Source organism: Leucopleurus acutus, assembly GCF_964270905.1.
Source record: "Leucopleurus acutus genome assembly, chromosome: 4".
NCBI lineage: Eukaryota > Metazoa > Chordata > Mammalia > Artiodactyla > Delphinidae > Leucopleurus > Leucopleurus acutus.
Genome location: NC_139146.1, coordinates 63,933,416 through 63,956,357, shown reverse-complemented (window position 1 = coordinate 63,956,357; position 22,942 = coordinate 63,933,416). Strand labels below are relative to the sequence as shown.

Here is a 22,942-nt window from a genome sequence, read left to right as displayed (position 1 = left end):
AATTTGGTGGCGATGGCATTCGAGCCCTGTGCTGGGCTTTTAGGCCTACTCCCGCTCCTCAGCCTTGCTGGGATGGCGCCGGCTTGATGGGAGTCCCAGGGTTGCGTTGAGCGGGAGTTGGCCCGTTGGGCTTATAACACCCGCAGAGGAGCTGCTCCTTCCAGGCCAGAGCGTAGTGGGGGCCGCTTTCCCTGCTGGTCCTCCCGTATCCTTCCCGGGATTTTTGCCTGCGGTCTCCGGTAGGAGTGGAGGTCCGTGCATCGTAGTTTGGTCGAAAACAGGTCCTCTGCGGCCTTCTTACCCCAAGTGTTTGTGTTTCAGAATGAAGACCATTCTCAGCAATCAGACTGTCGACATTCCAGAAAATGGTACGAGACTTGGTGCTTGCATTTTTCTTACATCTTTACTACACGCTCTATACCTTGTTCCGAGACCTCACGAATACGTTCTCTCCTAGTCGACATTACTCTGAAGGGACGCACAGTTATTGTGAAGGGCCCCAGAGGCACCCTGCGGAGGGACTTTAATCACATAAATGTAGAACTCAGTCTTCTTGGGAAGAAAAAGAAGAGGGTGAGTTTTTGTTTTTTGACACTTCAGTTGCTTGTTTGGAAGGTTGTGATTTAAGAGCATCAAATTGGGTTGCTTTTAAAATTATGGAATTGAGGTTCAGTGTTTTAACTTAAAATTTGGTGTCCAGAAGCGGAACTAGTTTCGGTGTTGTTGCTTCAGTGAAATTGGAAAACGAGATTCTGAACAGAGTGGGTTATAAAAGATCAATACTAGTAGTTGTCATTCGTATCAAGTATTATTGCTGTTACAAGTTAAGTTTATTTTTCTTCTGATTGTTTTGTAAGAATCTTAGGAATGCAGCAGTAGATCTTTTAAACCTGGTATTTTAGTTTTCCAGGAGTAAAGTTTGATGCAGCTTCTACAAAACTTGTGTTCTGGGTTTTCATTCCTTTGTGAAGTAGTAGTGTACCTGTAATGTACAGTAACAAAAATGTTAATTGAGGGCTTTGTGGTTTAATTTTTCCTTGAAAATCGTGTTTTAATTTGGGCAAATACTAGAATCTAGAGTACTTACTGTGAATAAATGGACTTTTTCCCAAGCCTACTTACTACTGGAAAGAATTTTCTAAAGTTTTTGTTCTGTTACAGCTCCGGGTTGACAAATGGTGGGGGAATAGGAAGGAACTGGCCACTGTTCGCACTATCTGTAGTCATGTACAGAACATGATCAAGGGTGTTACACTGGTAAGCAGGTTAACCAGACTACTTTGTTTTGGAAGGGGAGGTTTCTCAGCTGTGATTTACGTATGCAGCATAAATGTCTCCTGCAGAGAATAGGTTATGCATGTAACTTAGTTATGTGTGCTTATTAAGTACGTGGGAAAAAGTGATCTTGGCAAATGTGTTTCATAGGCATTCCTGGGTCTTAGGATTAAGTGATGTGAGTAAAGATTGAGTGATAAATAAGAGTAAAGACCAGATGGTCTTAATAGTATGCTGATGGTGTTTTTTCCACACAAAAAAGGACTCATCTTCGGGGTGAATTTTTTTTTATATATATAAAAAATGTAACATACAGGGTAGGCTTTGGTTTCTTGTTTCATCCCTGTCACCACCAGGACCTCTTGTAGGGATAGAAAAAGGTGGACCTAATTTCTGAGCTCCTTGTCCATTTCCTTAAAAACATAACAGGTTAGGTTCCTTGAGGGCAGGGGGCCTGTCTTGGTGTCATCAGTTCTTGGAATCTGGCGTACCTTAGTAACTCAGTATGTTAGCTTGATGTCCAAGATGAAGGGCTTCTCCTTTAATGGGAAACTAGCATTGTTTACTGTGGGCATAGCAGGTGGTAAAATACATGCTTCCTTAAGGAGCTTCACAGTCGTGAGGAGACACAGAAACACATGTTTTTGTGTAAAATTGTTGTAAGGATTGGTATAGGTGATACATTTTACAAAACCTTGACAATGAGTGCTGCGTGAGAACTGTTTCAGTTTCTTTTGTCAGGAAGGAGGAAATTTTCCTCTAAAGTCTCCATTGATAATTTCTAGAGATTTGGTCATCCTTTTCTAGGTGCAGGGAGGGAGACAGCCTTGACAAATATGTAAATGTTCCCTATAAAAGGGCAACTCCTTGGTTTTCAGAGAAAAACTGGAAATCCTATCTTTCAAATTTCTCAGCATTGCTAATAGTTTGTTTATTTTGTTTATTTAACCTAGGGCTTCCGTTACAAGATGAGGTCTGTGTATGCTCACTTCCCCATCAACGTTGTTATTCAGGAGAATGGTTCTCTTGTTGAAATCCGAAATTTTTTGGGTGAAAAATACATCCGCAGGGTTCGGATGAGGCCAGGTATGGTTTAGAAATTTTCTTTCTACTTGTGAAGGCTGGTATTTTGGGTTAGCTATAAATAAGACCAGATTTATTTCAGAATTATCCAGTTTGATTATGGCTTTGTATCATATTTATACCAGTTGTGGTTCCTGAAGGCTTACATTTGGGGTAGTTTGCAGGCCATGGGAGCTGTGATTGGTTTTGCAAACTGAAATCCAAAAAAAGACCCATTTGAAAAGAGGTTAATACCTAGATTTCCTAGTTTCAGGTCTCAGCTCTCACTGTCAACCTTGGGCAGATTACCTATATGTAGCTCATTTTACTCATCTGTAAAATTGGGAACATCTCATGATTAAATGACTTGAAATTGAAATGCGTTTTAAAAATAGTTCTTGTCTGATACATAGTTAACACTGAAGCATTAGAAAGTTTTAAAACTTAGTGCTCTTGATGCTTTTTGATTCCGTTGAATTGTGGGGGTGGGAAGAAGGGATTGTACCAATTAATGGCTCTACAGAAATATTACATGATAGTTGCTATGGTCAGCAGTACTTAATGAGAACCCTTAGGTGAAAAATGAGCTTTGAGGGAAAGCAAATGTACAGTAGAAGTAACACTGGATACAAATCTTTGTACAGCTAAATCCTACTAGCTGGATACCTTTTTCTCATATTCCTTAATTGAATCATAGTCTGTAATCAGTCTGGGACAGATTCATTCAAGCAGGAATACAAGATTGGCCCAGATAATACAGATTCTGTTAAAAAACAATTCTTTTGGTGTGTGGAATTTTAAATGGAATAAATTGCTACTTAATTTAAATATTTTAAATAATGCTACAAATCTTATCTTATGTTGACACTATGCACATGCTCTCTTACCTTTTTAGGTGTTGCTTGTTCAGTATCTCAAGCCCAGAAAGATGAGTTGATTCTTGAAGGAAATGACATTGAACTTGTGTCAAATTCAGGTTTGTATGTTTACTGTGCCTGATTACGCCCATAAAATCTTACCTAAATCTTGTAGTTGAATACATGATATATGTTCTTTTAGTGAGCTTTTTTTTTTTCATCCGTTTATTTTACTTACAGTGTTCCGTGGGGATTTTGTAAAGACACTGGTCAGTCAATTAAAAACAGACCTGGGAACTCTGTGTACAGAAAAACAATTAAACATGTGAAGGCACAAAAGAAAAGACTCTTAAGTACATTGGATATTAATAGGGACAAAAGGACTCAAGTTTAATTTGTTATACCTCTAATAGAGCAATCAAACATAAGTAACTAAATAAAAAATATTATGGGGAAGGAGAGAGAAATGAGATAGACAAAAAGATTGGTGAGTTTTTTTAAATTGTGGGACCCTAATAAACTATCCCAAAGATACTTGGGTTTTGAGTATATAGCATATAATAAAATACTTGCTTATGATTTGGGTTTGACTGATAAAATAATTGCCTTATCTTTTTCACTCTTACAGCTGCTTTGATTCAGCAAGCCACAACAGTAAAAAACAAGGATATCAGAAAATTTTTGGATGGTATCTATGTTTCTGAAAAAGGAACAGTTCAGCAGGCTGATGAATAAGATCTGAGGTAGGTTCTTGTAATGTCCATATAAATTTTATTAACTGCTTTAGTTGGGGGTCTTAATTGATCAAGAGACTTACACTGGACGTGTAGCAAAGGTAGAAAATGGAGACCTACATTCTGGAACACAGTAAATTTGGCAGAATAAGAGATAGAATTGACACATTTTTACTATGAACCAGTAAGTCATAATTTTAAAGTATGTTTTAGATGATTCAGAGTAGAACTTTTCTGGGCAAGGATATTGATGGAGATTTACTGACATTTTCATTTCTTTTTACAGTGATCCAGTTACAGAAACCACAAGAGGCCAGGCTCATATGTGATATTTTAAAAATGAATAAAAGCTCTTTTGACTTGAGACTTTTTCTTAAATTGATTACCCTTTCCAACTATTTGGCCAGTAAGCAGCTAAGTAAATTCTAGTGTGCTAAGAACAATAACAGAAGGAATAGGAGGGTTTTTTTTAGTAAGACTTAATGGGAGAAGTGGTTTGAAGGAATAGCAAGGGTATTTCAGGCAAGAGGAATATGGGTAACAGTGACTGGCAACACTGTGGTTGTTCATTATTGGATGAAGAACTTTGGGAGATGTCCTGAAGGTATGTGTAATTTCGCAGAGGCACGAATTTGAATATTTGTGAGGGCAAGTGCCTGAGTTGCAGTAACCTTGTGTGAAAAAGCAGCTGAGAAGTAATACAGTCTTAGTAAGAATTAGAAGATGGAGTTAATTTATATTCATGATAAACATGGTTGCTGTGGCCCAAGGTTCTCTGTTTTAGCGTAATTTCAGCCATTTACTCCTTTGTCCTAGTCCTTGATATCTAAAAAAAACTTACAACCCTTCCATAGTCTCTTCATTCCATGTGTCATGCTTTAGGTGCACTACTGTACTAGACTATCTTAACTCAATAGGATTGCCTCTAAATCTCTTCCTTGATAGAAACTCCAACTTTCTGATTTCTCAGGCAAAACTTAACATTCAAGTTTGATTTCTCTAACATCCTGTGTGTCTAGTCTGTTAGAAAAATCTGTGGGCTGTGCCTTCAAAGTAAGGTATGTTCAGGGCCTAAGCAAGGAAAAATAAAACCCATTTGGAGCATAAGGATCTTAAAAGATCTTCATTTAGATAAATGAAATTAATTTTTATATTGAGTTAATAATCTTTGGTTTGATAACAATGGTTAAGTATTTAAGAAATGGATGAAATTGTAAATGCAAGTTTGGCTTTGAAATATTTTAGATGAGGTTTGGGGTAGGCATTGGATGGGGTTCTAGGTCTAGGGTTTCAATACATTGATATTTGTTGAAGCTGAATGATGGGGATTCATTATACTATTCCTATTTGCATAAAGTTTTGAAATTTTTCACAATTAGAAGATGAAGCCAAACCCTTTAAACTGATCCACCCTTGCTCCTCCCTCCCCCATCTGTTCTCAGTAGTAGCCAGAATGCATTTTTCAAACTCTCTCATAACCTTTCTGACCACACTGACTGAGCTGACCTTCCTGCTGCTCAATACCACTGCCTTAAAGCCTTCAAGTTGTCTTTCCCTTTGGAGTGACAGGTTATCTTGAAGTCTATAGTCCAGTGTTTTCAGTGAAGCCTACGTTGACCCTCCTATTAATTGTGCTCATTCCTTATGCCCATCCTAGCATACCCTTGCTGTGCTAAACTTGTTTTTGTCCATTGTATTTATAATGTAATATTAATAGTTTACTTTGTTATGTATTGATTGTATGCTTTTTTCCTGCTAGAGTCTGACCTTCATGAGGATGTGGTCTTTTCTATCTTTTCTACACTGGGATATTCCAAGTAAAGAACCTGGAAAAATGTCTGGCATTTAGCTGTTTGCTGAGTGAATGGTTCCCAGATTGCCAGGCATATTCAAGTTATGCAGATTCAGTAATAGTAATGGGACTAGAAAGATGTTTTGGAAGGTGTTGACAGAATTTGAGGGTTGAGGAAGTAATTTCCAAGTGGCAACATTGCAGAGGGATAGAGAGGTGTTACTGTTGAAGAGTGTCAGCATATAGGCGGTAGTAGCAGCTGTGGGAGTAAGTGTGATGCTCTCCAAGAGTGAAGTGGGTGGTGTGAGACCTTCACAGCATTACTATTGCAGTCTGGTTGTAGCTAAGGGGTTATTTCCATTCAGTAATTTGGGTGTGGTAAATGAAAGTCTAGTTCTCCCCAGGGAAGACCTCCACGTTTTCTGTGTTCACTATGGATAAGCACATGTGTGTTTTTTCAGTTTTGAGGTGTAGGAGTCCACGTTGTATAATCAGAAAACATACTCAGGAGTAAGTTACCCAGTTGGCACACGGTTTGGGAGGATGGGGGAGGCAGTGTTGGGGCACAACCCAGTTATAGCACCAAACCCATTCACATTCCACAGTTCTTAAAACTGACCAGATTGTTAGTTGAATATAAATAATCAGCATAAACTGGTTTATTTGGAATAAATTACATCGAGAATTAAACACCTAGTCACAATGTACTGACCTCATTTTCCAGAGGCTCTTTAAACACCATAGTTGTGATATTTCCATATGTATCAGACTTTTTAGTGAAAGGTTACATTGAATACAACAGCAATGTAACAATATACAAAGTAACACAAACTACATTTTAAGATGATTTTTTTCCAAGTCTCAGAAAAGCTTAAATTTAAAGATCTTACCCTGTCAAAAGCTATCAACAGTTCCTAATTGACCCTTTATGATTTTAAAATGAGTTTAAGAAAAACCTGAATAGTAAATATAATTGATCATGAGCCAGTTCTAATGTTTACCTAGGGACTTTCGTATGATGATGGCTTAAACCAGTGGTTAAGACTGCACTTCCACTTCAGGGGGTGGTGGGTTTGATCCCTGGTCAGGGAACTAATTCCCATATGGTGTGGCCAAAAAAAAAAAGTAAAATAATTCCCAAGTGGCCAAAAAAGGGAAGAGGGTAAGCATTGGGTTAGGGACTTTACTATTTGCAAGAATTTATGGCAAGGCAACAAGTTTAAAAAAGGGGGTCACAAGTCAAGCTTAAGCACTAAATGTAAAGACATAAAATAATGCTGTTTAGTGGAGTTACAAACAATGAATACAAGATACTTTAGTCAAAACACAAAGTAGAGACCATAAAAGCAAAATCTTAATTCTAAAGCTTTGTTATTCCTATGACTGAATATGCATTTCTTTTTCAAAACCTTGGATGTTAGAGGTTAAAGAGTTGATGAGTTGCTCAACTGATAATCCATAAAATTAAAATAATTGACTAGTTATTGTAATTGTGTATAGCCTCAAGGCCAATAACTAAGTGGTTCTCAAAAAGAAAATACAAAAAATTCCTTGCATAACCTAAAATCTGCTAAGTTTGAAGGAGGGGTGCAGTTGGAACAAGGAGAATAGAAGAACACATCTGCCAAATTTTACTATTTGAATTTGGCCAGCCAGAGATAGCAAATTGATGTCTCATCACTTTTGCATTTGTTTGAATTGACCAATTGTTATTTGTATCTTTGAAACAATGCTGTTATCAACTAGTATCTCAGTTATGTAGGAAATAAGAGCTTTCCTTTGACTTTTTTTTAAGATTTATTTATATTTACTTATTTTGGGCTGCGTTTAGTCTTCATTTTTTTTTAAATGAGTGTTTGCTCCTTTTTTAAAAATTCATTTTTTGGCTGCATTGGGTCTTTTGTTACGCGCGGGCTTCCTCTAGTTGCGACGGGGCCTACTCTTTGTTGTGGTGCTCGGGCTTCTCGTTGCAGTGGCTTCTCTTGTTGCGGAGCACAGGCTCTAGGCACAAGGGCTTTAGAAGGCAGGCTCAGTAATTGTGGCACACGAGCTTAGTTGCTCTGCAGCATGTGGGATCTTCCCAGACCAGGGCTTGAGCCTGTGTCCCCTGCATTGGCAGGTGGATTCTTCACCACTGCACCACCAGGGAGGTCCCTCCTTTGACTCTTAAAGTCAAAATTCCAGGAGAGTAGACAATGGTTAGTTATTTAAATACTGACTCACTTAAAGAAAGAATGTGTATAAATGGGTTTAGATTCAGGTTTTCTTCCAACATTGAGAATACAGTGAATGAATATTAAGCATAGAGTTCAAGAAAGTCAAACTGCAAATTCAGGTTTAAGAATTTGCTTAATCCTAGTTTCAAAAGTTGCAATGTAAGAATAGTTTCCACTTATGCAGACCACCAACGTTCTGAATTGTGTCCAAAGAGACACAGTTGAGAGGTCCAGAAATGGCTGCAGTCTACAGGTCTCTCTGTGCATGTGTCAGAACAGTGAAGCACTTCAGGGGAGAGAGCAAGTCTTACGGGATAAATGGTCCTTTGGTAACTTGATAATTTAAAACTTTTCATCTTTTTAGAATGTTTTAATTTTCCTAAGTATGATACATCTTGTCACCTCAGAAAATTCAAGTGAAGAATAATGTCAATTTGTCTAAAGAAGTTGCTGTACGTGTACGGTGAGGTTGAGTGACTTCCCTGTCATCACAGGCAGTTGGGTCCAGCTGGGTTTTTTTTGCACAGTACGCGGGCCTCTCACTGTTGTGGCCTCCCCCGTTGCGGAGCACAGGCTCTGGACGCGCAGGCTCAGCGGCCATGGCTCACGGGCCCAGCCGCTCTGCGGCACGTGGGATCTTCCCGGACCGGGGCACGAACCCGTGTCCCGAACCCGTGTCCCCTGCATCGGCAGGTGGACTCTCAACCACTGCGCCACCAGGGAAGCTCTCTTTTTAATCTTAGTCATCTGATATTTAACGTAAGATGAGTTTTGGAAATTAAATGTTATTTTTTAAAAGTCATTTGGAAAAAGACCTCACAAAATTAGATGTTTTGTGAGTGCTTAATTTAATTTTTATTGAGAAAAACTAAGGGATTGATGTGCTACAGTCTGTATTGTAACTGGCTATACACAAGCACTACTTACCCTATTTTTTCTTTCCATTTGAGAAACACCCTCACCAAAGGGGAAAGCACCTTGTTAGAAGTGACAGAATTTATCACCGACTATCCTGTGTTAAGAGTTAAATCTCTGCTATGGAGTTAACAAAGTTGCACTTTTTTCAAAACAATTTCTTTTATCATAAGTAGCTATTGGTATTCCTAGGAAAAAACTGTAGAATAATGATAGGAAACAGCTCATCAAACTCCATGAAACAATGTATCAGATAATCCTCATACCTTACCTTCTAGGGAAGCCTTTACCTTAGATCCAAGAACTGAATTCACTGATGTTAACACATAAGGGAAAATTTGAACCACATAGCGGAGACATTTATTGTCATTACCTTGGCTATCACTAATATCTCAAAACTTGTTTTTCTACAGTATAGGTGTATCTTCTGTAAGTTACCAGTGTATGGAACTGGAGTGAATTTTTTAAACTTTTCCATCATGCAGACAGAAATATGGTAGGATCAGCTTAGCTAAGAACTCTCATGGCCTTTTTTTAATGGTATGTGTTGTAAGTTCTTTGCTTTCCAAAATTTTCTTCTCTTTCGCTTATGAAAAACGGTAATTGATAAAAGTAGAAGCAGGGTGGAGAAGAAACAACATCCAAAGAATATCAGTGGTTTCTTCTGTACAAGAAGTAAGCAGACAATACACTCTGTGTTTCTTTGAGTCTGACTGCATCTAGGACTACTGTTCTTAGAAAGGAAACCATTGTTGCTGATCAGTTCGTTGTAAAACTGGATTGAGGATTTAGCTTTGAAATCAGATGTGAAGAATCCAAATCTGGGTCTAGATTTTTCTTCAGTCAGTTTGAATACATAATAGCCTTTGATTTTGATTTTATCAATCAAGTATGCTGAAAAATATCAGAAATGAACATTATTAATCATAAGTGGACTATAAAATGTCTTTGAATAAGAATTTAGTTTTCATTGAAACAATCTGAAACTCATGCCCATAAAATGTGATTTTCATTAAAGGTTTTTTTGACATTCTTTTATGATCTTAAGATGAAAATATGTGTAATGCTATAACTTTAAAAAGAAATTTGAAGTAAAACTTTGATCTATAATAATACAAAAACACCTGGAGGAAAAGCAGATTTAAGAATTGGAGCCATGAAGCTCAAAGGACTTACTGTTACTTTTGTTCCTAGTGTCAAAAGCAGAAAAATCTTGCCTATTTGGCCTGATATTAAATCTCAGATGTGCCCTTTGTGCTGCCCAATAACTACACTTGGTTTCCCCAGCCATTTACTCTAGCTCTCCTCAACTTTTTTTAAATAAATATATTTATTTTTATTTTTGGCTGTGTTGGGTCTTTGCGGCGCGTGGGCTTTCTCTAGTTGTGGTGAGTGGGGGCTACTCTTCGTTGTGGTGCCTGTGCTCATTGCAGTGGCTTCTCTTGAGCACGAGCTCTAGGCACGCGGGCTTCAGTAGTTGTGGCTCGCAGGCTCTAGAGCACAGGCGCAGTAGTTGTGGCACACGGGCTTAGTTGGTCCGCGGCATGTGGGATCTTCCCGGACCATGAAGGTGCAGTCTCTCCTGCATTGGCAGGCGGATTCTTAACCACTGTGCCACCAGTGAAGCCCTCTCCTCAACTTTTTCACACCTTTCTGTCCTCAAACTGATAGACCCTACTCTGTCATCCTTGCTTTGAAGTGATGACCTTCCTCCCTACTTCTGCTGAGCTAAAGCTCTCAGGAGAGCTTCAGTCTCCTATAATCACATCTACCCACCTACTGGCATCTGCACTGGTATTCTGCTTTCTCTCCTGTTACTATGGATGACCTATTCATGCTCCTGGAGGAAGCTGACTTCTCCACTTAAACATTCACTAAGTTTATTCTCGTCTACTCAAGGACATCGCTCCATTGTTCTTTCTGTTTTCTCATGTATTTTCCCTCACTACTGGATCATTTCTATATAAATATGCTATAACTTTGGTATCTTAATAAGCAAAAACAACAACCTCCCTTGATTGCACGTCCTCCTCTAGTTATCTTTTACAGTATTGGCTCCTGTTTAGTCTTTTTTTTTTTTATACTGATTTCTCAGGGCTCAGCCCTCTTCTCTATGCTTGCTTTCTTAGTGATCTCCTTCAGCTTTATTGTTTTAAATACATCCATTTGCTCTTGATTCCCAAATTTGTGTCTCAGCCCCAGACCTCTCCTCTGAACCTGAGGTTCCTATCTGTTAGCCTACTTGACATCTCTAATTGGGTGTCTAAGAGACATCTCAGACTTAACCTTTGCACAACAAACAACTCATCTCCAAAAACCTGTTCCCCAACCTGATAAATGGCCACTCACCCTTTTAGTTACCCAAGCCAAAATGTTGGAATCATCTTTCTTCTCTCATACCCACATCCAATCCTGTTTGACTGCCTTCAAAATACATCCAGAACCTGGCCAATTCTCACCATTTCCACTCTTAATAGCCTGATCAATCCACTGTTATCCTTACCCAGACCAGTGCAATTCTCCCTGTTTCAATTCTTGCTCCTTTACAGTGTATTCACAAAGAGTAACCAGAGTAATTCTTTTAAAGTGTGAGTTGGAGCATATCACCCTTCTGTTTAAAATCTCCTAGTCTTCCTATTTCACTCAGAGCCACAGTTCTTACAGTGGCCTACTAAGCCCTACCTGATTTGCCTCTTCCCTTACCTCCTTGACCTCATCTTCAGTTACTTTCCCCCTTGCTCATTATTTTCTAACTATCCTGACCTCTTTCCTGATCCTCAAATAGGCCAGGCATGCTCCAACATCAGGGCTTTTGCATTTGCGCTTCTCTTACCTGAACACTTCCTTAACTATCAGTTTGCTGCCTCACTTCTCTTTGAGGATCTTTGAGGTTCCCAAGCCACTCTATTTAGAATTGTAACAACTCTCCTGTCTCCCACCCTGAGGCACCCTCTTCTCTGCTGTTTTTTCTCCACAGACCTTTTCACCCCTGACATGCTATATCTTATACTTGTTTGTTGACTCTTACTCCAGAAAAATACAGGCTCCATAAAGGACAGTAATCTTTATTTTTGTTCAGTGGTGGCATAGTGCCCAGAATAGTTTTTGCCCAGACCAGTTTTTGCCCATACTGGGTACTCAATAAGTATTTGTCAAATAAATGAATAAATTTCTAGGAACTTTTGCAGCTTCAACAAATTGATCATGAACATTTAAAAATAATATTTTTAAAAAATGTGATATTAACTGATGCTGGGAGGAGTATGTGAGATAAGCACTCAAACACTGCTGTTTATAATATATGATCCAATAATTCCATGTTGGAGAATCCATCCCAAGGAGATCATTAGAAATGAAGACAAAAATTTATATACAAAGATACCTATTTTTTAGTAGTTGAAGAAACACCTAAGTATCAAACATGAGAGAGGTGGCTAAGTACACTGAGATATGTCCCTATAATGAGATATTAAGCAACGATTAAAATAATGTTAACAAGGAACTTTTAATGACAACACATTTATAATGTGATATTAGGAAAAAAGTTGGCTACAAGACTATATTGTAGTATGAGCTCAATTGTATTAATGATATCTAGTCAGCACGAGCCTAGGCACTTTTTTCGGGGGTGTAAGATTTCAGGTTTTAAAAAATATTTTTCTGTACTTGCCAAATTTCCCATAATGAGCTGACACTGTCTGTCATTAATGAGCCTATTCCCCTCATTCTTCTGTTCATATTATCTGGGAATGTCATACTTCACTGTATCTGAAATAGCCCCCGAACCTCACCTTTCAAAGCCTCCTGAATGTATTTCTCTAAGTAGTATTTTCGGAGTTCATCATTTTCCAGAGACTGGTCGTCGATGCCACTGGCCGTGATGTAAACATCCACGTCTCCATAGTTCCTCCGGATCCACTTCAGCACCTTGCGCCCTCCCCAGGGTATCACGGCCAGGCGGGTGGGGGAGCTCAGGCAGGTGATGTCCTGCAGAAACTGGATGTCCCTGTCCGCGTCGTAGTTGCTGCCATTCTGCCGCTCGTGCATCACGAACCTGGTGGTGAAGTGGTTCAGGGCGTAGAAGTCTGCAGTGCCCTTGACCAGCCTCCTTTCCTCCTCGGTGAACTGAGGCAGTGCGGAGCGCGTGAGCCCTTGCCTATTCTTGGAGGTGATGTACTCCCTCATGGCCAACGGGTAGTCCCCAGTCTTGAAGAGGGGTTCTGCGAACCAGGCGATTTCGAACTGGAGGAAGCGCTCGGCCGCCTTCCAGTGCGAGTCCGCATAGGGATTGGCGGGTTCGGCCCAGTCCGAGTGGAGAGACAGCGACACAACCCCACGCTGTGCAGGCCTGTACTGCTGGTCGTAGAGGTGCCAGGCCAGGGCGTGGGCGATCATCAGGTGGTGGGCTGCCCAGTAGGTGTCATTACTAGAGCGGTCATAGATGTCACTCAGCCGGTTAGGCTCGTTGATGGTGATCCAGAGCTTCACGAGGTCCCCCAGCTCCTGGAAGCACAGGTCGGCATAGTCCTGGAAGGCCTTTGTGGTTGACCGGTTCAGCCACCCTCCGCTGTGCAGCAGAGGTGCGGGGAGGCCTAGGTGGGCGTGGGTTGGATAGTACAACGTGACCATTGAGGAGATGTTGAGCTTTAGTCCCTCACTGACCACACACCTGTAGTACCTCAGAGCCTGTCGGTTAACCGTGGACAGGTTGCCAGTGGGAAGGATTGAGGGCCAGTCCAGAGCAAACCTGTAGTGGGTGACTTTCATTCTTGCCAACATCTCAAGCTGTCTTTTGACACTGACAAAATCCGTGCATTGAGCTGGTCGTGTTTTCAGCCTCACTCCTTCCACTCGGTGCAACAGTCTGTTGCCTGTCACATTCCATACATACAGGTGAGGATCGCTGAACTGTGGGGAGGAAGCCACCGACTCTGGCTGTGAAAAACAAGCACATTCAGGTAAAGCACACCCTGGCAGACAGACTTGGCATACATCCTCTGAGAAGAAGAGCCTGATCTTATTTTGCCTCTCACTGACAACAGAGAAAATAAATGATGCACATGTCCTTCATAACAACATATGTCTTCCTGCTATTCTGGCGATGTCAGAAAAAAGGCCTGATGGGTTGTCCTCCCTCTCAGCCCTTGAAATTTACTAGGGAGACCAGAAAACGTAGAGAAGGAACTACACCCAGGGCTTGCCTTGGAAAACAAGTTGTCTTTCAGAAAACACTGAGGAGGGACTTTGCTGGTGGCACAGAGGTTAAGAATCTGCCTGCCAAGGCAGGGGACGTAGGTTTGAGCCCTGGTCCGGGAAGATCCCACATGCTGCAGAGCAACGTAGCCTGTGCACCACAACTACTGAGCCTGCTCACCTAGAGCCCATGCTCTGCAATAAGAGAAGCCACCGCAATGAGAAGCCCGCGCACCGCAACGAAGAGTAGCCCCTGCTCGCGGCAACTAGAGAAAGCCCATGTGCAGCAACAAAGACCCAACACAGCCATAATTAATTAATTAAAAAAAAAGAAAACACTGAGAAGCTGTTTTCCAGTTTGTCGGTCCTAAAAACACAGTAATGTAGTAGGGGTCTCTCATGTGATTCTGGTCAAATGCATCAGGAAATTGGCTTAGTCCTCTCAGTTAAAAGGAGTCACAAAAGATAGACCTTCCAAACCCTGCCATAAATTGAAGGCAAAGTTAACATTCCAGTTGTCGAGGATTTCACTGAGATAGGCACTTGGGTTTAGAGGGGACTGGTTGACCCCAGCCACGTTTCCTAAAAGAGGACAGTGGGACAGGGTGGGGAATGACCCCTTGCATTTGCTGAAGGCATCTCTCTAATGCACCTTGTTTGAAAAGTCCCAGTGATATCACATGTGCATCATTCTGTTTCTCCCCCACCCATGTGCCTGTGAGAACAAAGCATTTATTCATCTAAAGGGAGAATACTCAACGCCCTCCTTACATAAGGTACTTGAACTATGAAAAGAGAGGACCCTAAAATAACCGTGAGAAGCTCCCAAGTTGACTCTTGGATCTGATGGCGTCCCATTCCCTGCCCCTCCAGCAGGGAGAGAGCCCTGGATTCCTGTTCTAATTCTGTCCCTTTAAAACTCAAGGCTTGGCAACTCTGTATAGTGACAGAGCAATCTCACGCACCTCACAGGTGTGATCTGGGCAACTGCTCTGTCAACTCTAAAGCACTCTACAAACAAGGTACTTATAACTTGGGTTTAGTTTTCCTTGCAATAATTGCCAGCTAGGCCCTTGAGTCTAAACTAAAACAGAAAAGGGCTTAAGAAAAACATCCAAATTCAAGCTTAATTAAAAAAAGTAAAAGTTCTGAACTTGTATTAAAGTGCTTTTTCTTCCCATGACTGAATTTAAATACACCTGAAATAAATGGGTAATTAACCTTTGGTAAATATTTTCCCTCTTAATTGTTCTCTCGTGTGTCATCTTTCATAGTCTAATTACAAAATCATATCATTCCCACTTGCCATCTGCCAGCCAGTTATCTAGAACATTAAACTGAGAGAACATTGATCATGTGAGCATTAAGGTAAATCTGTATATAATTATTTGAGTAAAACCCTCCTAGCCTAGATGGTCAGTTCCAGTGTTTTGAAATCGCAGAGCATCATGATATTGAAAGGGTATTTACAAAGGGAAATCCTGCCATAAGGTAAGGCAAGATCAAATGAAAAATCTTACTTTTTTTTTTTTTGGCCAAGGCACGGTTTGCAGGATCTTAGTTCCCTGATGTGGGACTGAACCGGGCCACGGCAGTGAAAGCGCTGACTCCTAACCACTGGACTGCTAGGGAATTCCCCAAATCTGTCTTACTTTTAAAAATATCCAGAAAGCATTAGTCTTAGCCAGTGTGTGATTAATCTGCCAATAGATATAGTTAAAGTATTGCACCCTGATCTCAACCCTGGCTCCCAGAGCTTGGTTCTAAAGTTCTATTTTCCACTAAAAGGATCCTGGGGTTTTTGGAGTAATGGCTTTTTCCAGGTCTGGGGCAGGAAAAGAATGAAGTGATGCTGGTACATCTTGTGCCAGAAAAATAAGGAAGTGCTTAAAACCTAAAAGGGAAATGTCAAAAAGACACAGGAGCAGCTTCAAAGAGTCCCATTGGCCAAATTTGAGAAAATTTGAGTAGCAAAAGGCCCAATGAAACAATGACAACAATGAATTACAACACATTGAATTTAAAAGAATTCACCTAATAAATATAGAAGGAATAATCTAATTAGAAATTCACCATTTTGCAATCTACAAAGTAATCATTAATTCAGGCAAGGTTATTGTATCAATGTTAAGACCATTGGTTAAATGTTGTTGGGGAACAGGATATTTATATGGTCTCAAAGTATCACCATCAGATTAATTCTTAATTACAAATGGAAAAGCTACTTTTCAGTTAAGAGATCTGGCAAATGCCACCTTAACCAAGAAATCTGTGACTGTTACTTCAACTAATGTCTTCAGTAATGAAACAAACTGATTTTATGTGCCTCCTAATTTGATGTATGGGAAATACACAACATCATCTATGTAGTATTATTTCCAGAAATGCTTAACTAATCTAATAAAGAAACAGAGAAATCCATGAAACACTCTACAAGCAACTGGCCTGAACTCTTCAAAAATGTCAATACCAAGAGATTAGGGGGATTGCTCTGAATTAAAAGGCTAAAGATACACAACAACAAATATGTGTTCCTTATTCATGATTTTAAAAAAAAGGGTTTTTTAATCTATAAAGGACATTTTGGGGACATTTAGGAAAATTTGAATATGGATTATATGTTGGATTATATTGAATAAATATTAAATTTCCTGAGTATGATAATAGTATGAGATAGGAGAATGTCACTGTTCTTAGAAGACATATGCTGAAATATTTTGGGGTAAAGTATAATGATGTCTGCAACTTTTTAATGGTTCTGAAAGAGAGAGATAAACCAAACATGGCAACATGTTAACAATCAGCCAATCTTGATGAAGGGAATATGGGTGTTTATTGTACTAGTTTGAAATTTTTCAAAACAAAATGTTGGAGAAGAATATTGAAGCATGGGCTTCCCTGGTGGCGCAGTGGTTAAGAGTCCGCCTGCCGATGCAGGGGACACGGGTTTGTGCCGCGGTCCGGGTAGATCCCACATGCCGCGGAGCGGCTGGGCCCGTGAGCCATGGCAGCTGAGCCTGCACGTCTGGAGCCTGTGCTCCACAACGGGAGAGGCCACAACAGTGAGAGGCCCGCGTACCGCAAAAAAAAAAAAAAAAAAAAAAAAAAGAATATTGAAGGAAAATAATGTTGGAGGAAAATAAGATGTGCGTGGGTAGGCATAGCAATATTTTTAAAATATTACTTTCACTTTATTAGTCTTCCTATAGAGAACATCTACTCTTTTGCCTACCCATCATCTTTTCATACACCATCTGGCTGAGTTTTCATAATGCACCCTAATTTTTCTTGGCGAGCCACTCATCCTCACTCCTGGTTTAAGTTCAAGGGACGCTGACTCCTTGATGGGCTCCAGGTGTGAGCAAGAAACCCAGGCCTGATTGATCACAGAATTACTTTCCCCTGACCCAAGTGATCAGCTCTTTCCAGCTCTTTCTCTGAGTAATAGGAGTAGGGTCCTCAGAGGGGGCAGACATTCACAGTGTCAAACACTGGGGAACAGATGGGTCTTCAGAGGAAGCAGGAACTTACAGGTTGGGTCATGTACAGGCTGGAACTCTTGTCTCCCCTGGGGCCTCTCTTTGCTGGGTCTGGAGTTTTGGAAAATATAAACCTACTTGAAGTGGTATGGAAAAGATGGCCTGCCTGTGCCATGTGGAGGAGGAGATAGACACTGGGTAAGTAGGTGGCTCTCCAGGGGACACAAACTGAAGGTGAGTCACTGTGTTTATATTACTCTCTGTATCTTTCCCCCTTTTATCACCTCTGAGCCTTTACTAAAGTCTTATTTAAATATCGATAGGGGTTGAGATTCATAACTTTGCCCACTAATGGTTTGGGCCCTTTTGTCTGGTCCTATCACTTGCACATCTTGTTTTTCCATATGCTTCTAGAATACAGGTAATAGTGTGGTATTGTGGGGTCTTATAGCATAATGTTCAGGAGACAGACAAATCTGGGTAACCCGGACAAGTTATGTAACCTACCTAAACTTCAGTTTCTTTGCCTATAAAATGAGGTTTGTTTTTTTTTTTAATTTTATTTTATTTTGCAGTATGTGGGCCTCTCACTGTTGTGGCCTCTCCCGTTGCAGAGCACAGGCTCTGGACGCGCAGGCTCAGCAGCCATGGCTCATGGGCCCAGCCGCTCCGCGGCATGTGGGATCTTCCCGGGCCGGGGCACAAACCCGCGTCCCCTGCATCGGCAGGCGGACTCTCAACCACTGCGCCACCAGGGAAGCCCTTGAATTTTACTTTATTTATTTTTTATACAGCAGGTTCTTATTAGTTATCTATTTTATACATATTAGTGTATACATGTCAATCCCAATCTCCCAATTCATCCCATCACCACCAACCCCCCTGCCACTTTCCTCCGTTGGTGTCCATACGTTTGTTCTCTACATCTATGTCTCTTAAAATGAGGGTTTTAAGATTAAGTAGACAGGGACTTCCCTGGTGGTGCAGTGGTTAAGAATCTGCCTGCCAATGCCGGGGACATGGGTTCGAGCCCTGGTCCAGAAAGATCCCACATGCCGCGGAGCAACTAAGCCCCTGTGTCACAACTACTGAGCCTGCACACCTAGAGCCTGTGCTCTGCAACAAAGAGAAGCCACCACAGTGAGAAGCCTGCACACCACAACTAAGAGTAGCCCCCGCTCACCGCAACTAGAGAAAGCCTGACCGCAGCAAAGAAGACACAACACAGCCAAAAATAAATTAATTAAATTAAAAAAAAAGATTAAGTAGACAGAATGCACATACATACAGCGGTTAAGTGCTTGGTACATAGTAGGAGCTTCAAAAAATAGTTATTATTATTTTGGAAAGAGCATTGTGCATCTGGGGCCTTGAAGTTTGCCTGCTACCGTTCTGCCACTATTTGTGTTACCTTGGGCAAGTCACTTAGGTCTCAATTATTAATTGATGGGTCTTACTTTCCTCAGCTATAAAATGAAGGATTTGGAATAAGAGGTTTCGAAGGGCTCACCTGGCTCTAAAAGTTGACCTTATTCATGCACTATGCATTGAGCACCTGCCATGTGCCTTACATTGCTCTAGTAAGGCACACAGCAGGCAGCAAAGCCTCAAACCTCTCCACCCTCTTGAGGAGAAAGTTTGCATTCTTGTAGAGGAAGACAGGTGATCAGTAAGAAAAATGTGTAAAGTGGTTATTAGGGGCTGAGGGTGGGGGAAATGGGGAGATACCGGTTGAAGGGCACAAACTTCCAGTTATAAGATTAACATGTTCTGGGGGCCTGTTGTACAGTATGGTGACTATAGTTAATAATATTGTATTACATACTTGAAAGTTGCTAAGAGAGTAGATCTTAAATTTTCTCACCACAAAAAAAGAAATGGGAATTGCGTGTGATGGTATGGAAGTGATAGCTAATGCCATAGTGGTAACGATTTTGTAATATATAAACGTATCAAGTCATACTCCTCAAATTTACACAATATTGTATATCAATTGTATCTCAGTAAAGCTGGAGAAAAAAGGGAAATGTGTAATGTACATAGTATGCTAGAGAATGATGAATGCTATATAGGAAAATAGAGCAGGAAGGGGGAATGTGCACTGATAGTGATGGAGTTATGCTTTTTGGAGTGGAGGGAAGCCTTATTGAGAAGGTGACATCAGAGTAAACATCTGAAGAAGGTGAGGAATGAGACAAGTCAGGAGGCCCCACTGGGGTATAAAGACTTCATAAGGCAAATAATCCAAATTTATCAAATAAGAGGAATCACTTAAATAAAAGGCCACTAACAATTTGCTTTTGACAAAACAAAAATCTAGGGAATTCCTGGCGTTCCAGTGGTTAGGACTCCGTGCTTTCACTGCTGAGGGCGTGGGTTCAGTCCCTGGACTAAAATCCTGCAAGCTGTGCAGTCCAGCCAAAAAATTTTTTTAAAAATCTATCAAATTATTTTCCTTTAATTTTGACACTACTAACAAATGCCTCTCACAAAAATGACTGTAAGTTCACTCTAGACTGTATACAACTTGAGGGCAGTATGAAAAGCTCTCAGTAAGCATGAATTCTTCCTCTTCCTTCCTCTTTCCCTAACTTCCCCTCATAACCTCCAGGTGATCATGGTATTTGATATTGTCTGACAGCTATCTCCTAGATGTCACTGAGTAAAGTGAAAGAAAATATTGTGTACTATTTGCACCACTTTATAGTTAATTTGTAAGTAGCCAACTTACCTTAAGGACAGATTCAGTGACGCCCCAGGAGAAATCACAGGGAAACTGACCCTGCACATCTGGTGTGGACTCTTTCAAAGTGAAACCATTTTCTTGTATGATCTGTTTATAGTAATGTGCTGAAGACTTGGGCTTTCTTTCTTTTTGTTTACTATTAAAATCCACATAAAATAATCCTCGGCGAGTGGTGTAAGCATCCTGCCATTCAAAGCCATCCAGGAGGGACCAGGCAGTGTAACCAAACACTCGTATTTCATCAAACTTGATTGCTGCACAGAAGGAAAAAAGCAGAGATGTTCAGAGGACTACACACTCTGGTTCATGTTTACCACTTCACTAATGACATGCCAGGGGCAGCATATTGTGAAACCAACCTTTTTCCTAAATTTGCAGGCCCAATATATCAAATAGAAAATTTATTTTTATATTTGAAAAGGGGCCATTATTTTCATCTATCGTGGTCTTCCCAAGTGAATGACACAGTTAAAGGATAAAATTTAAAACATTCCTGAGGCTTAGTGTGCAAATGTGTGTCAGAGGACTTCCCTGGTGGCACAGTGGTTAAGAATCCGCCTGCCAATGCAGGGGATGTGGGTTCGATCCCTGGTCTGGGAAGATCCCACATGCTGTGGAGCAACTAAGCCTGTGCGCCACAACTACTGAGTCTGCGCTCTAGAGCCCACAGGCCACAACTGCTGAAGCCGTGTGCCTAGAGCCCGTGCTCTGCACCAAGAGAAGCCACCGCAGTGAGAAGCCTGTGCACCACAAAGAAGAGTAACCCCCGCTCGCAGCAACGAGAAAAAGCCTGCGTGCAGCAATGAAGGCCCAACGCAGCCAAAAATAAATAAATAGCAGTTGAGGATTTATAAGAAGAAGAAAAAAAAAAGTAAAATACTGAATTAAAATAGTTAAAAAAAAAAAATCTGTGTCAGAGGGCATGATGATTTCCAGAACCCTTTGGGACCAATGTAGACGTCTGCTCGTGACCAAGAGTTTCTCATTTCAACCTTGGACTGGTTCACATTTGTGGACAAACTATCTTCTGTGAAACAATCCTCAGGGACTGAAATATCAGCTTTGAGAATGAGCATGTGTGAATGTAGATTTAAGGAGGAGAAAGAAGCACAGTGATGTAAGAGAACAAGAACTGACTGGGCCGAGGGGCAGGAGGGGAGAGGGCTTGCTCTACTGTGCTCCTGGGATGGGGCTATTGGGCAAGTTTCTTGATCTCTTGTTTCCTCATTTGTAAATAGAGAAGTTTGGAAAGATGATCTCTCAGGAACTTTCTAGCTTTAAATTCAATAACTTTTAGGAACTAGATAAAAATGAAATATGCAATAAAAACAACAAATACCCCAATCAATCGTGAACCATTTTTCTTTTCTTAAAAGCTTTCATTTTCTCATGGTAATGTCTCATTTCTGCACTTTGGGGGTTTTATCACTGATATTCTTTTCCTAAAAGGTGGAGTCAATGTCAAGGGAACTGATGTCAAGAGATTCTGATGTGGGACTTCCCTGGTGGTCCAGTGGTTGGCACTCTGTGCTTCCACTGCAGGGGGCGTGGGTTCCATCCCTGGTTGGGGAATTGGGGTCCTGTATGCCACATGGCACGGCCTAAAAAAAGGGGTTCTGATGAAATAAGTATGTTTCAGCAGGCCCTGGTTCTAGTCTCTCTGGTGTCGTAGGGTCCTGAGGAGTGGTGGAATGGTAACGCCTGGGGAATGACACCACTTTTGCCAAAGTGCTTGGCATTTGGCCCAGGCCCTGTGGGCAGAGTCCTCTGCTCTGGAGGCCCCCATGTGCATGTGCCCCATGGCTGGGCAAGGCTGTGTTCCATGTGCTCCTCCTGCAAGTTGGGACAGCACATCTTGCTCTCTCTGAGGACCCTCCCTGAACACTCTCTTCTGCAGAACAAGGGAGTTTTCTCCAAGCTTGTGACATTTTTTTTTCTTTTGGCCATGCTGTGCCACTTTCGGGATCTTAGTTCCCTGACCAGGGATCGAACCCAGGCCCACAGCAGTGAAAGCCATGAGTCCTAACCACTGGACCTCAAGGGAATTCCCTCCAAGCTTGTGACTTCTAAAGAGAGCTACAGAGTTGTAGAAAGATCCACTGAGAATTCCTTTATATAGGAGAGAAATGGAGCCCAACTCTGTAGGAGACAGAACATCGTAATTCGAGCTTGTCCTCTGCTCCATTATTTCAGTCAGCCACCTGCAGATGTCACTACCTGAGTAAAGGAAAAGGAATGAGGGGATGGGCAGGGGTTAGAGAAATATCCAAGAACAATAGAAGTTGCTCACCTTAGCCATTCATGGCTCATTCATTGTCTTCAGACTTTTCGTCATTGAGTCATGTAGTAGAGTAAAAGGAGCACAATCAAAAGAAGCTTTCAGCATCTTAGACTAAAGTCCTACTGTTAGAAAACTTTTGACATGTCTCCTTTAGCATTATGTCCTTTTAAAAGGAATGAAACAGCATCCTGTTGCCAATTAAGGATGTATCTACAGTCTAAAATTATTGTTTTCAAACCTTTATTTAAAAGGACACGAGAGTGGGACTTCTCTGGGGGCGCAGTGGTTAAGAATCCACCTGCCAATGCAGGGGACGTGGGTTTGATCCCTGGACCGGGAGGATCCCACATGCCACAGAGCAACTAAGCCCGTGCGCCACAACTACTGAGCCT

The 22,942-nt window shown here is 41.1% G+C and overlaps 2 protein-coding genes across 2 annotated transcripts in view; one reads left to right on the top strand and one right to left on the bottom strand.

The window, feature by feature from the left end:
* Positions 1–297: 297 nt before the first annotated feature.
* RPL9 (ribosomal protein L9) lies at positions 298–4,292 on the top strand. Its single transcript, XM_082838851.1, has 7 exons — positions 298–368; positions 458–573; positions 1,162–1,257; positions 2,229–2,361; positions 3,233–3,313; positions 3,823–3,937; positions 4,215–4,292. The coding sequence occupies exons 1-6, from the start codon at positions 323–325 to the stop codon at positions 3,927–3,929; spliced, it is 579 nt and encodes a 192-aa protein (XP_082694977.1). The 5' UTR covers positions 298–322; the 3' UTR covers positions 3,930–3,937; positions 4,215–4,292.
* Positions 4,293–8,926: 4,634 nt separating this feature from the next.
* Positions 8,927–22,942, bottom strand: part of KLB (klotho beta) — a 35,171-nt gene continuing 21,155 nt past the window's right edge. Inside the window, exons 3-5 of the mRNA XM_082838835.1 lie at positions 20,255–20,523; positions 12,643–13,786; positions 8,927–9,745 (exon numbers count right to left, since the gene is read on the bottom strand). Coding sequence (XP_082694961.1) covers positions 9,363–9,745; positions 12,643–13,786; positions 20,255–20,523 — 1,796 coding nt within the window. The 3' untranslated portion in view covers positions 8,927–9,362. The remainder of the gene's footprint in view (positions 9,746–12,642; positions 13,787–20,254; positions 20,524–22,942) is intronic.

Excerpts from the sequence above, each read along its gene's own strand:
- RPL9 (XM_082838851.1), top strand. The coding sequence starts at position 323 with ATGAAGACCATTCTCAGCAATCAGACTGTCGACATTCCAGAAAATG. Across the intron at positions 574-1,161 it reads TTGGGAAGAAAAAGAAGAGG|CTCCGGGTTGACAAATGGTG; the intron begins GTGAGTTTTTGT and ends GTTCTGTTACAG. Across the intron at positions 3,314-3,822 it reads TGAACTTGTGTCAAATTCAG|CTGCTTTGATTCAGCAAGCC; the intron begins GTTTGTATGTTT and ends TCACTCTTACAG.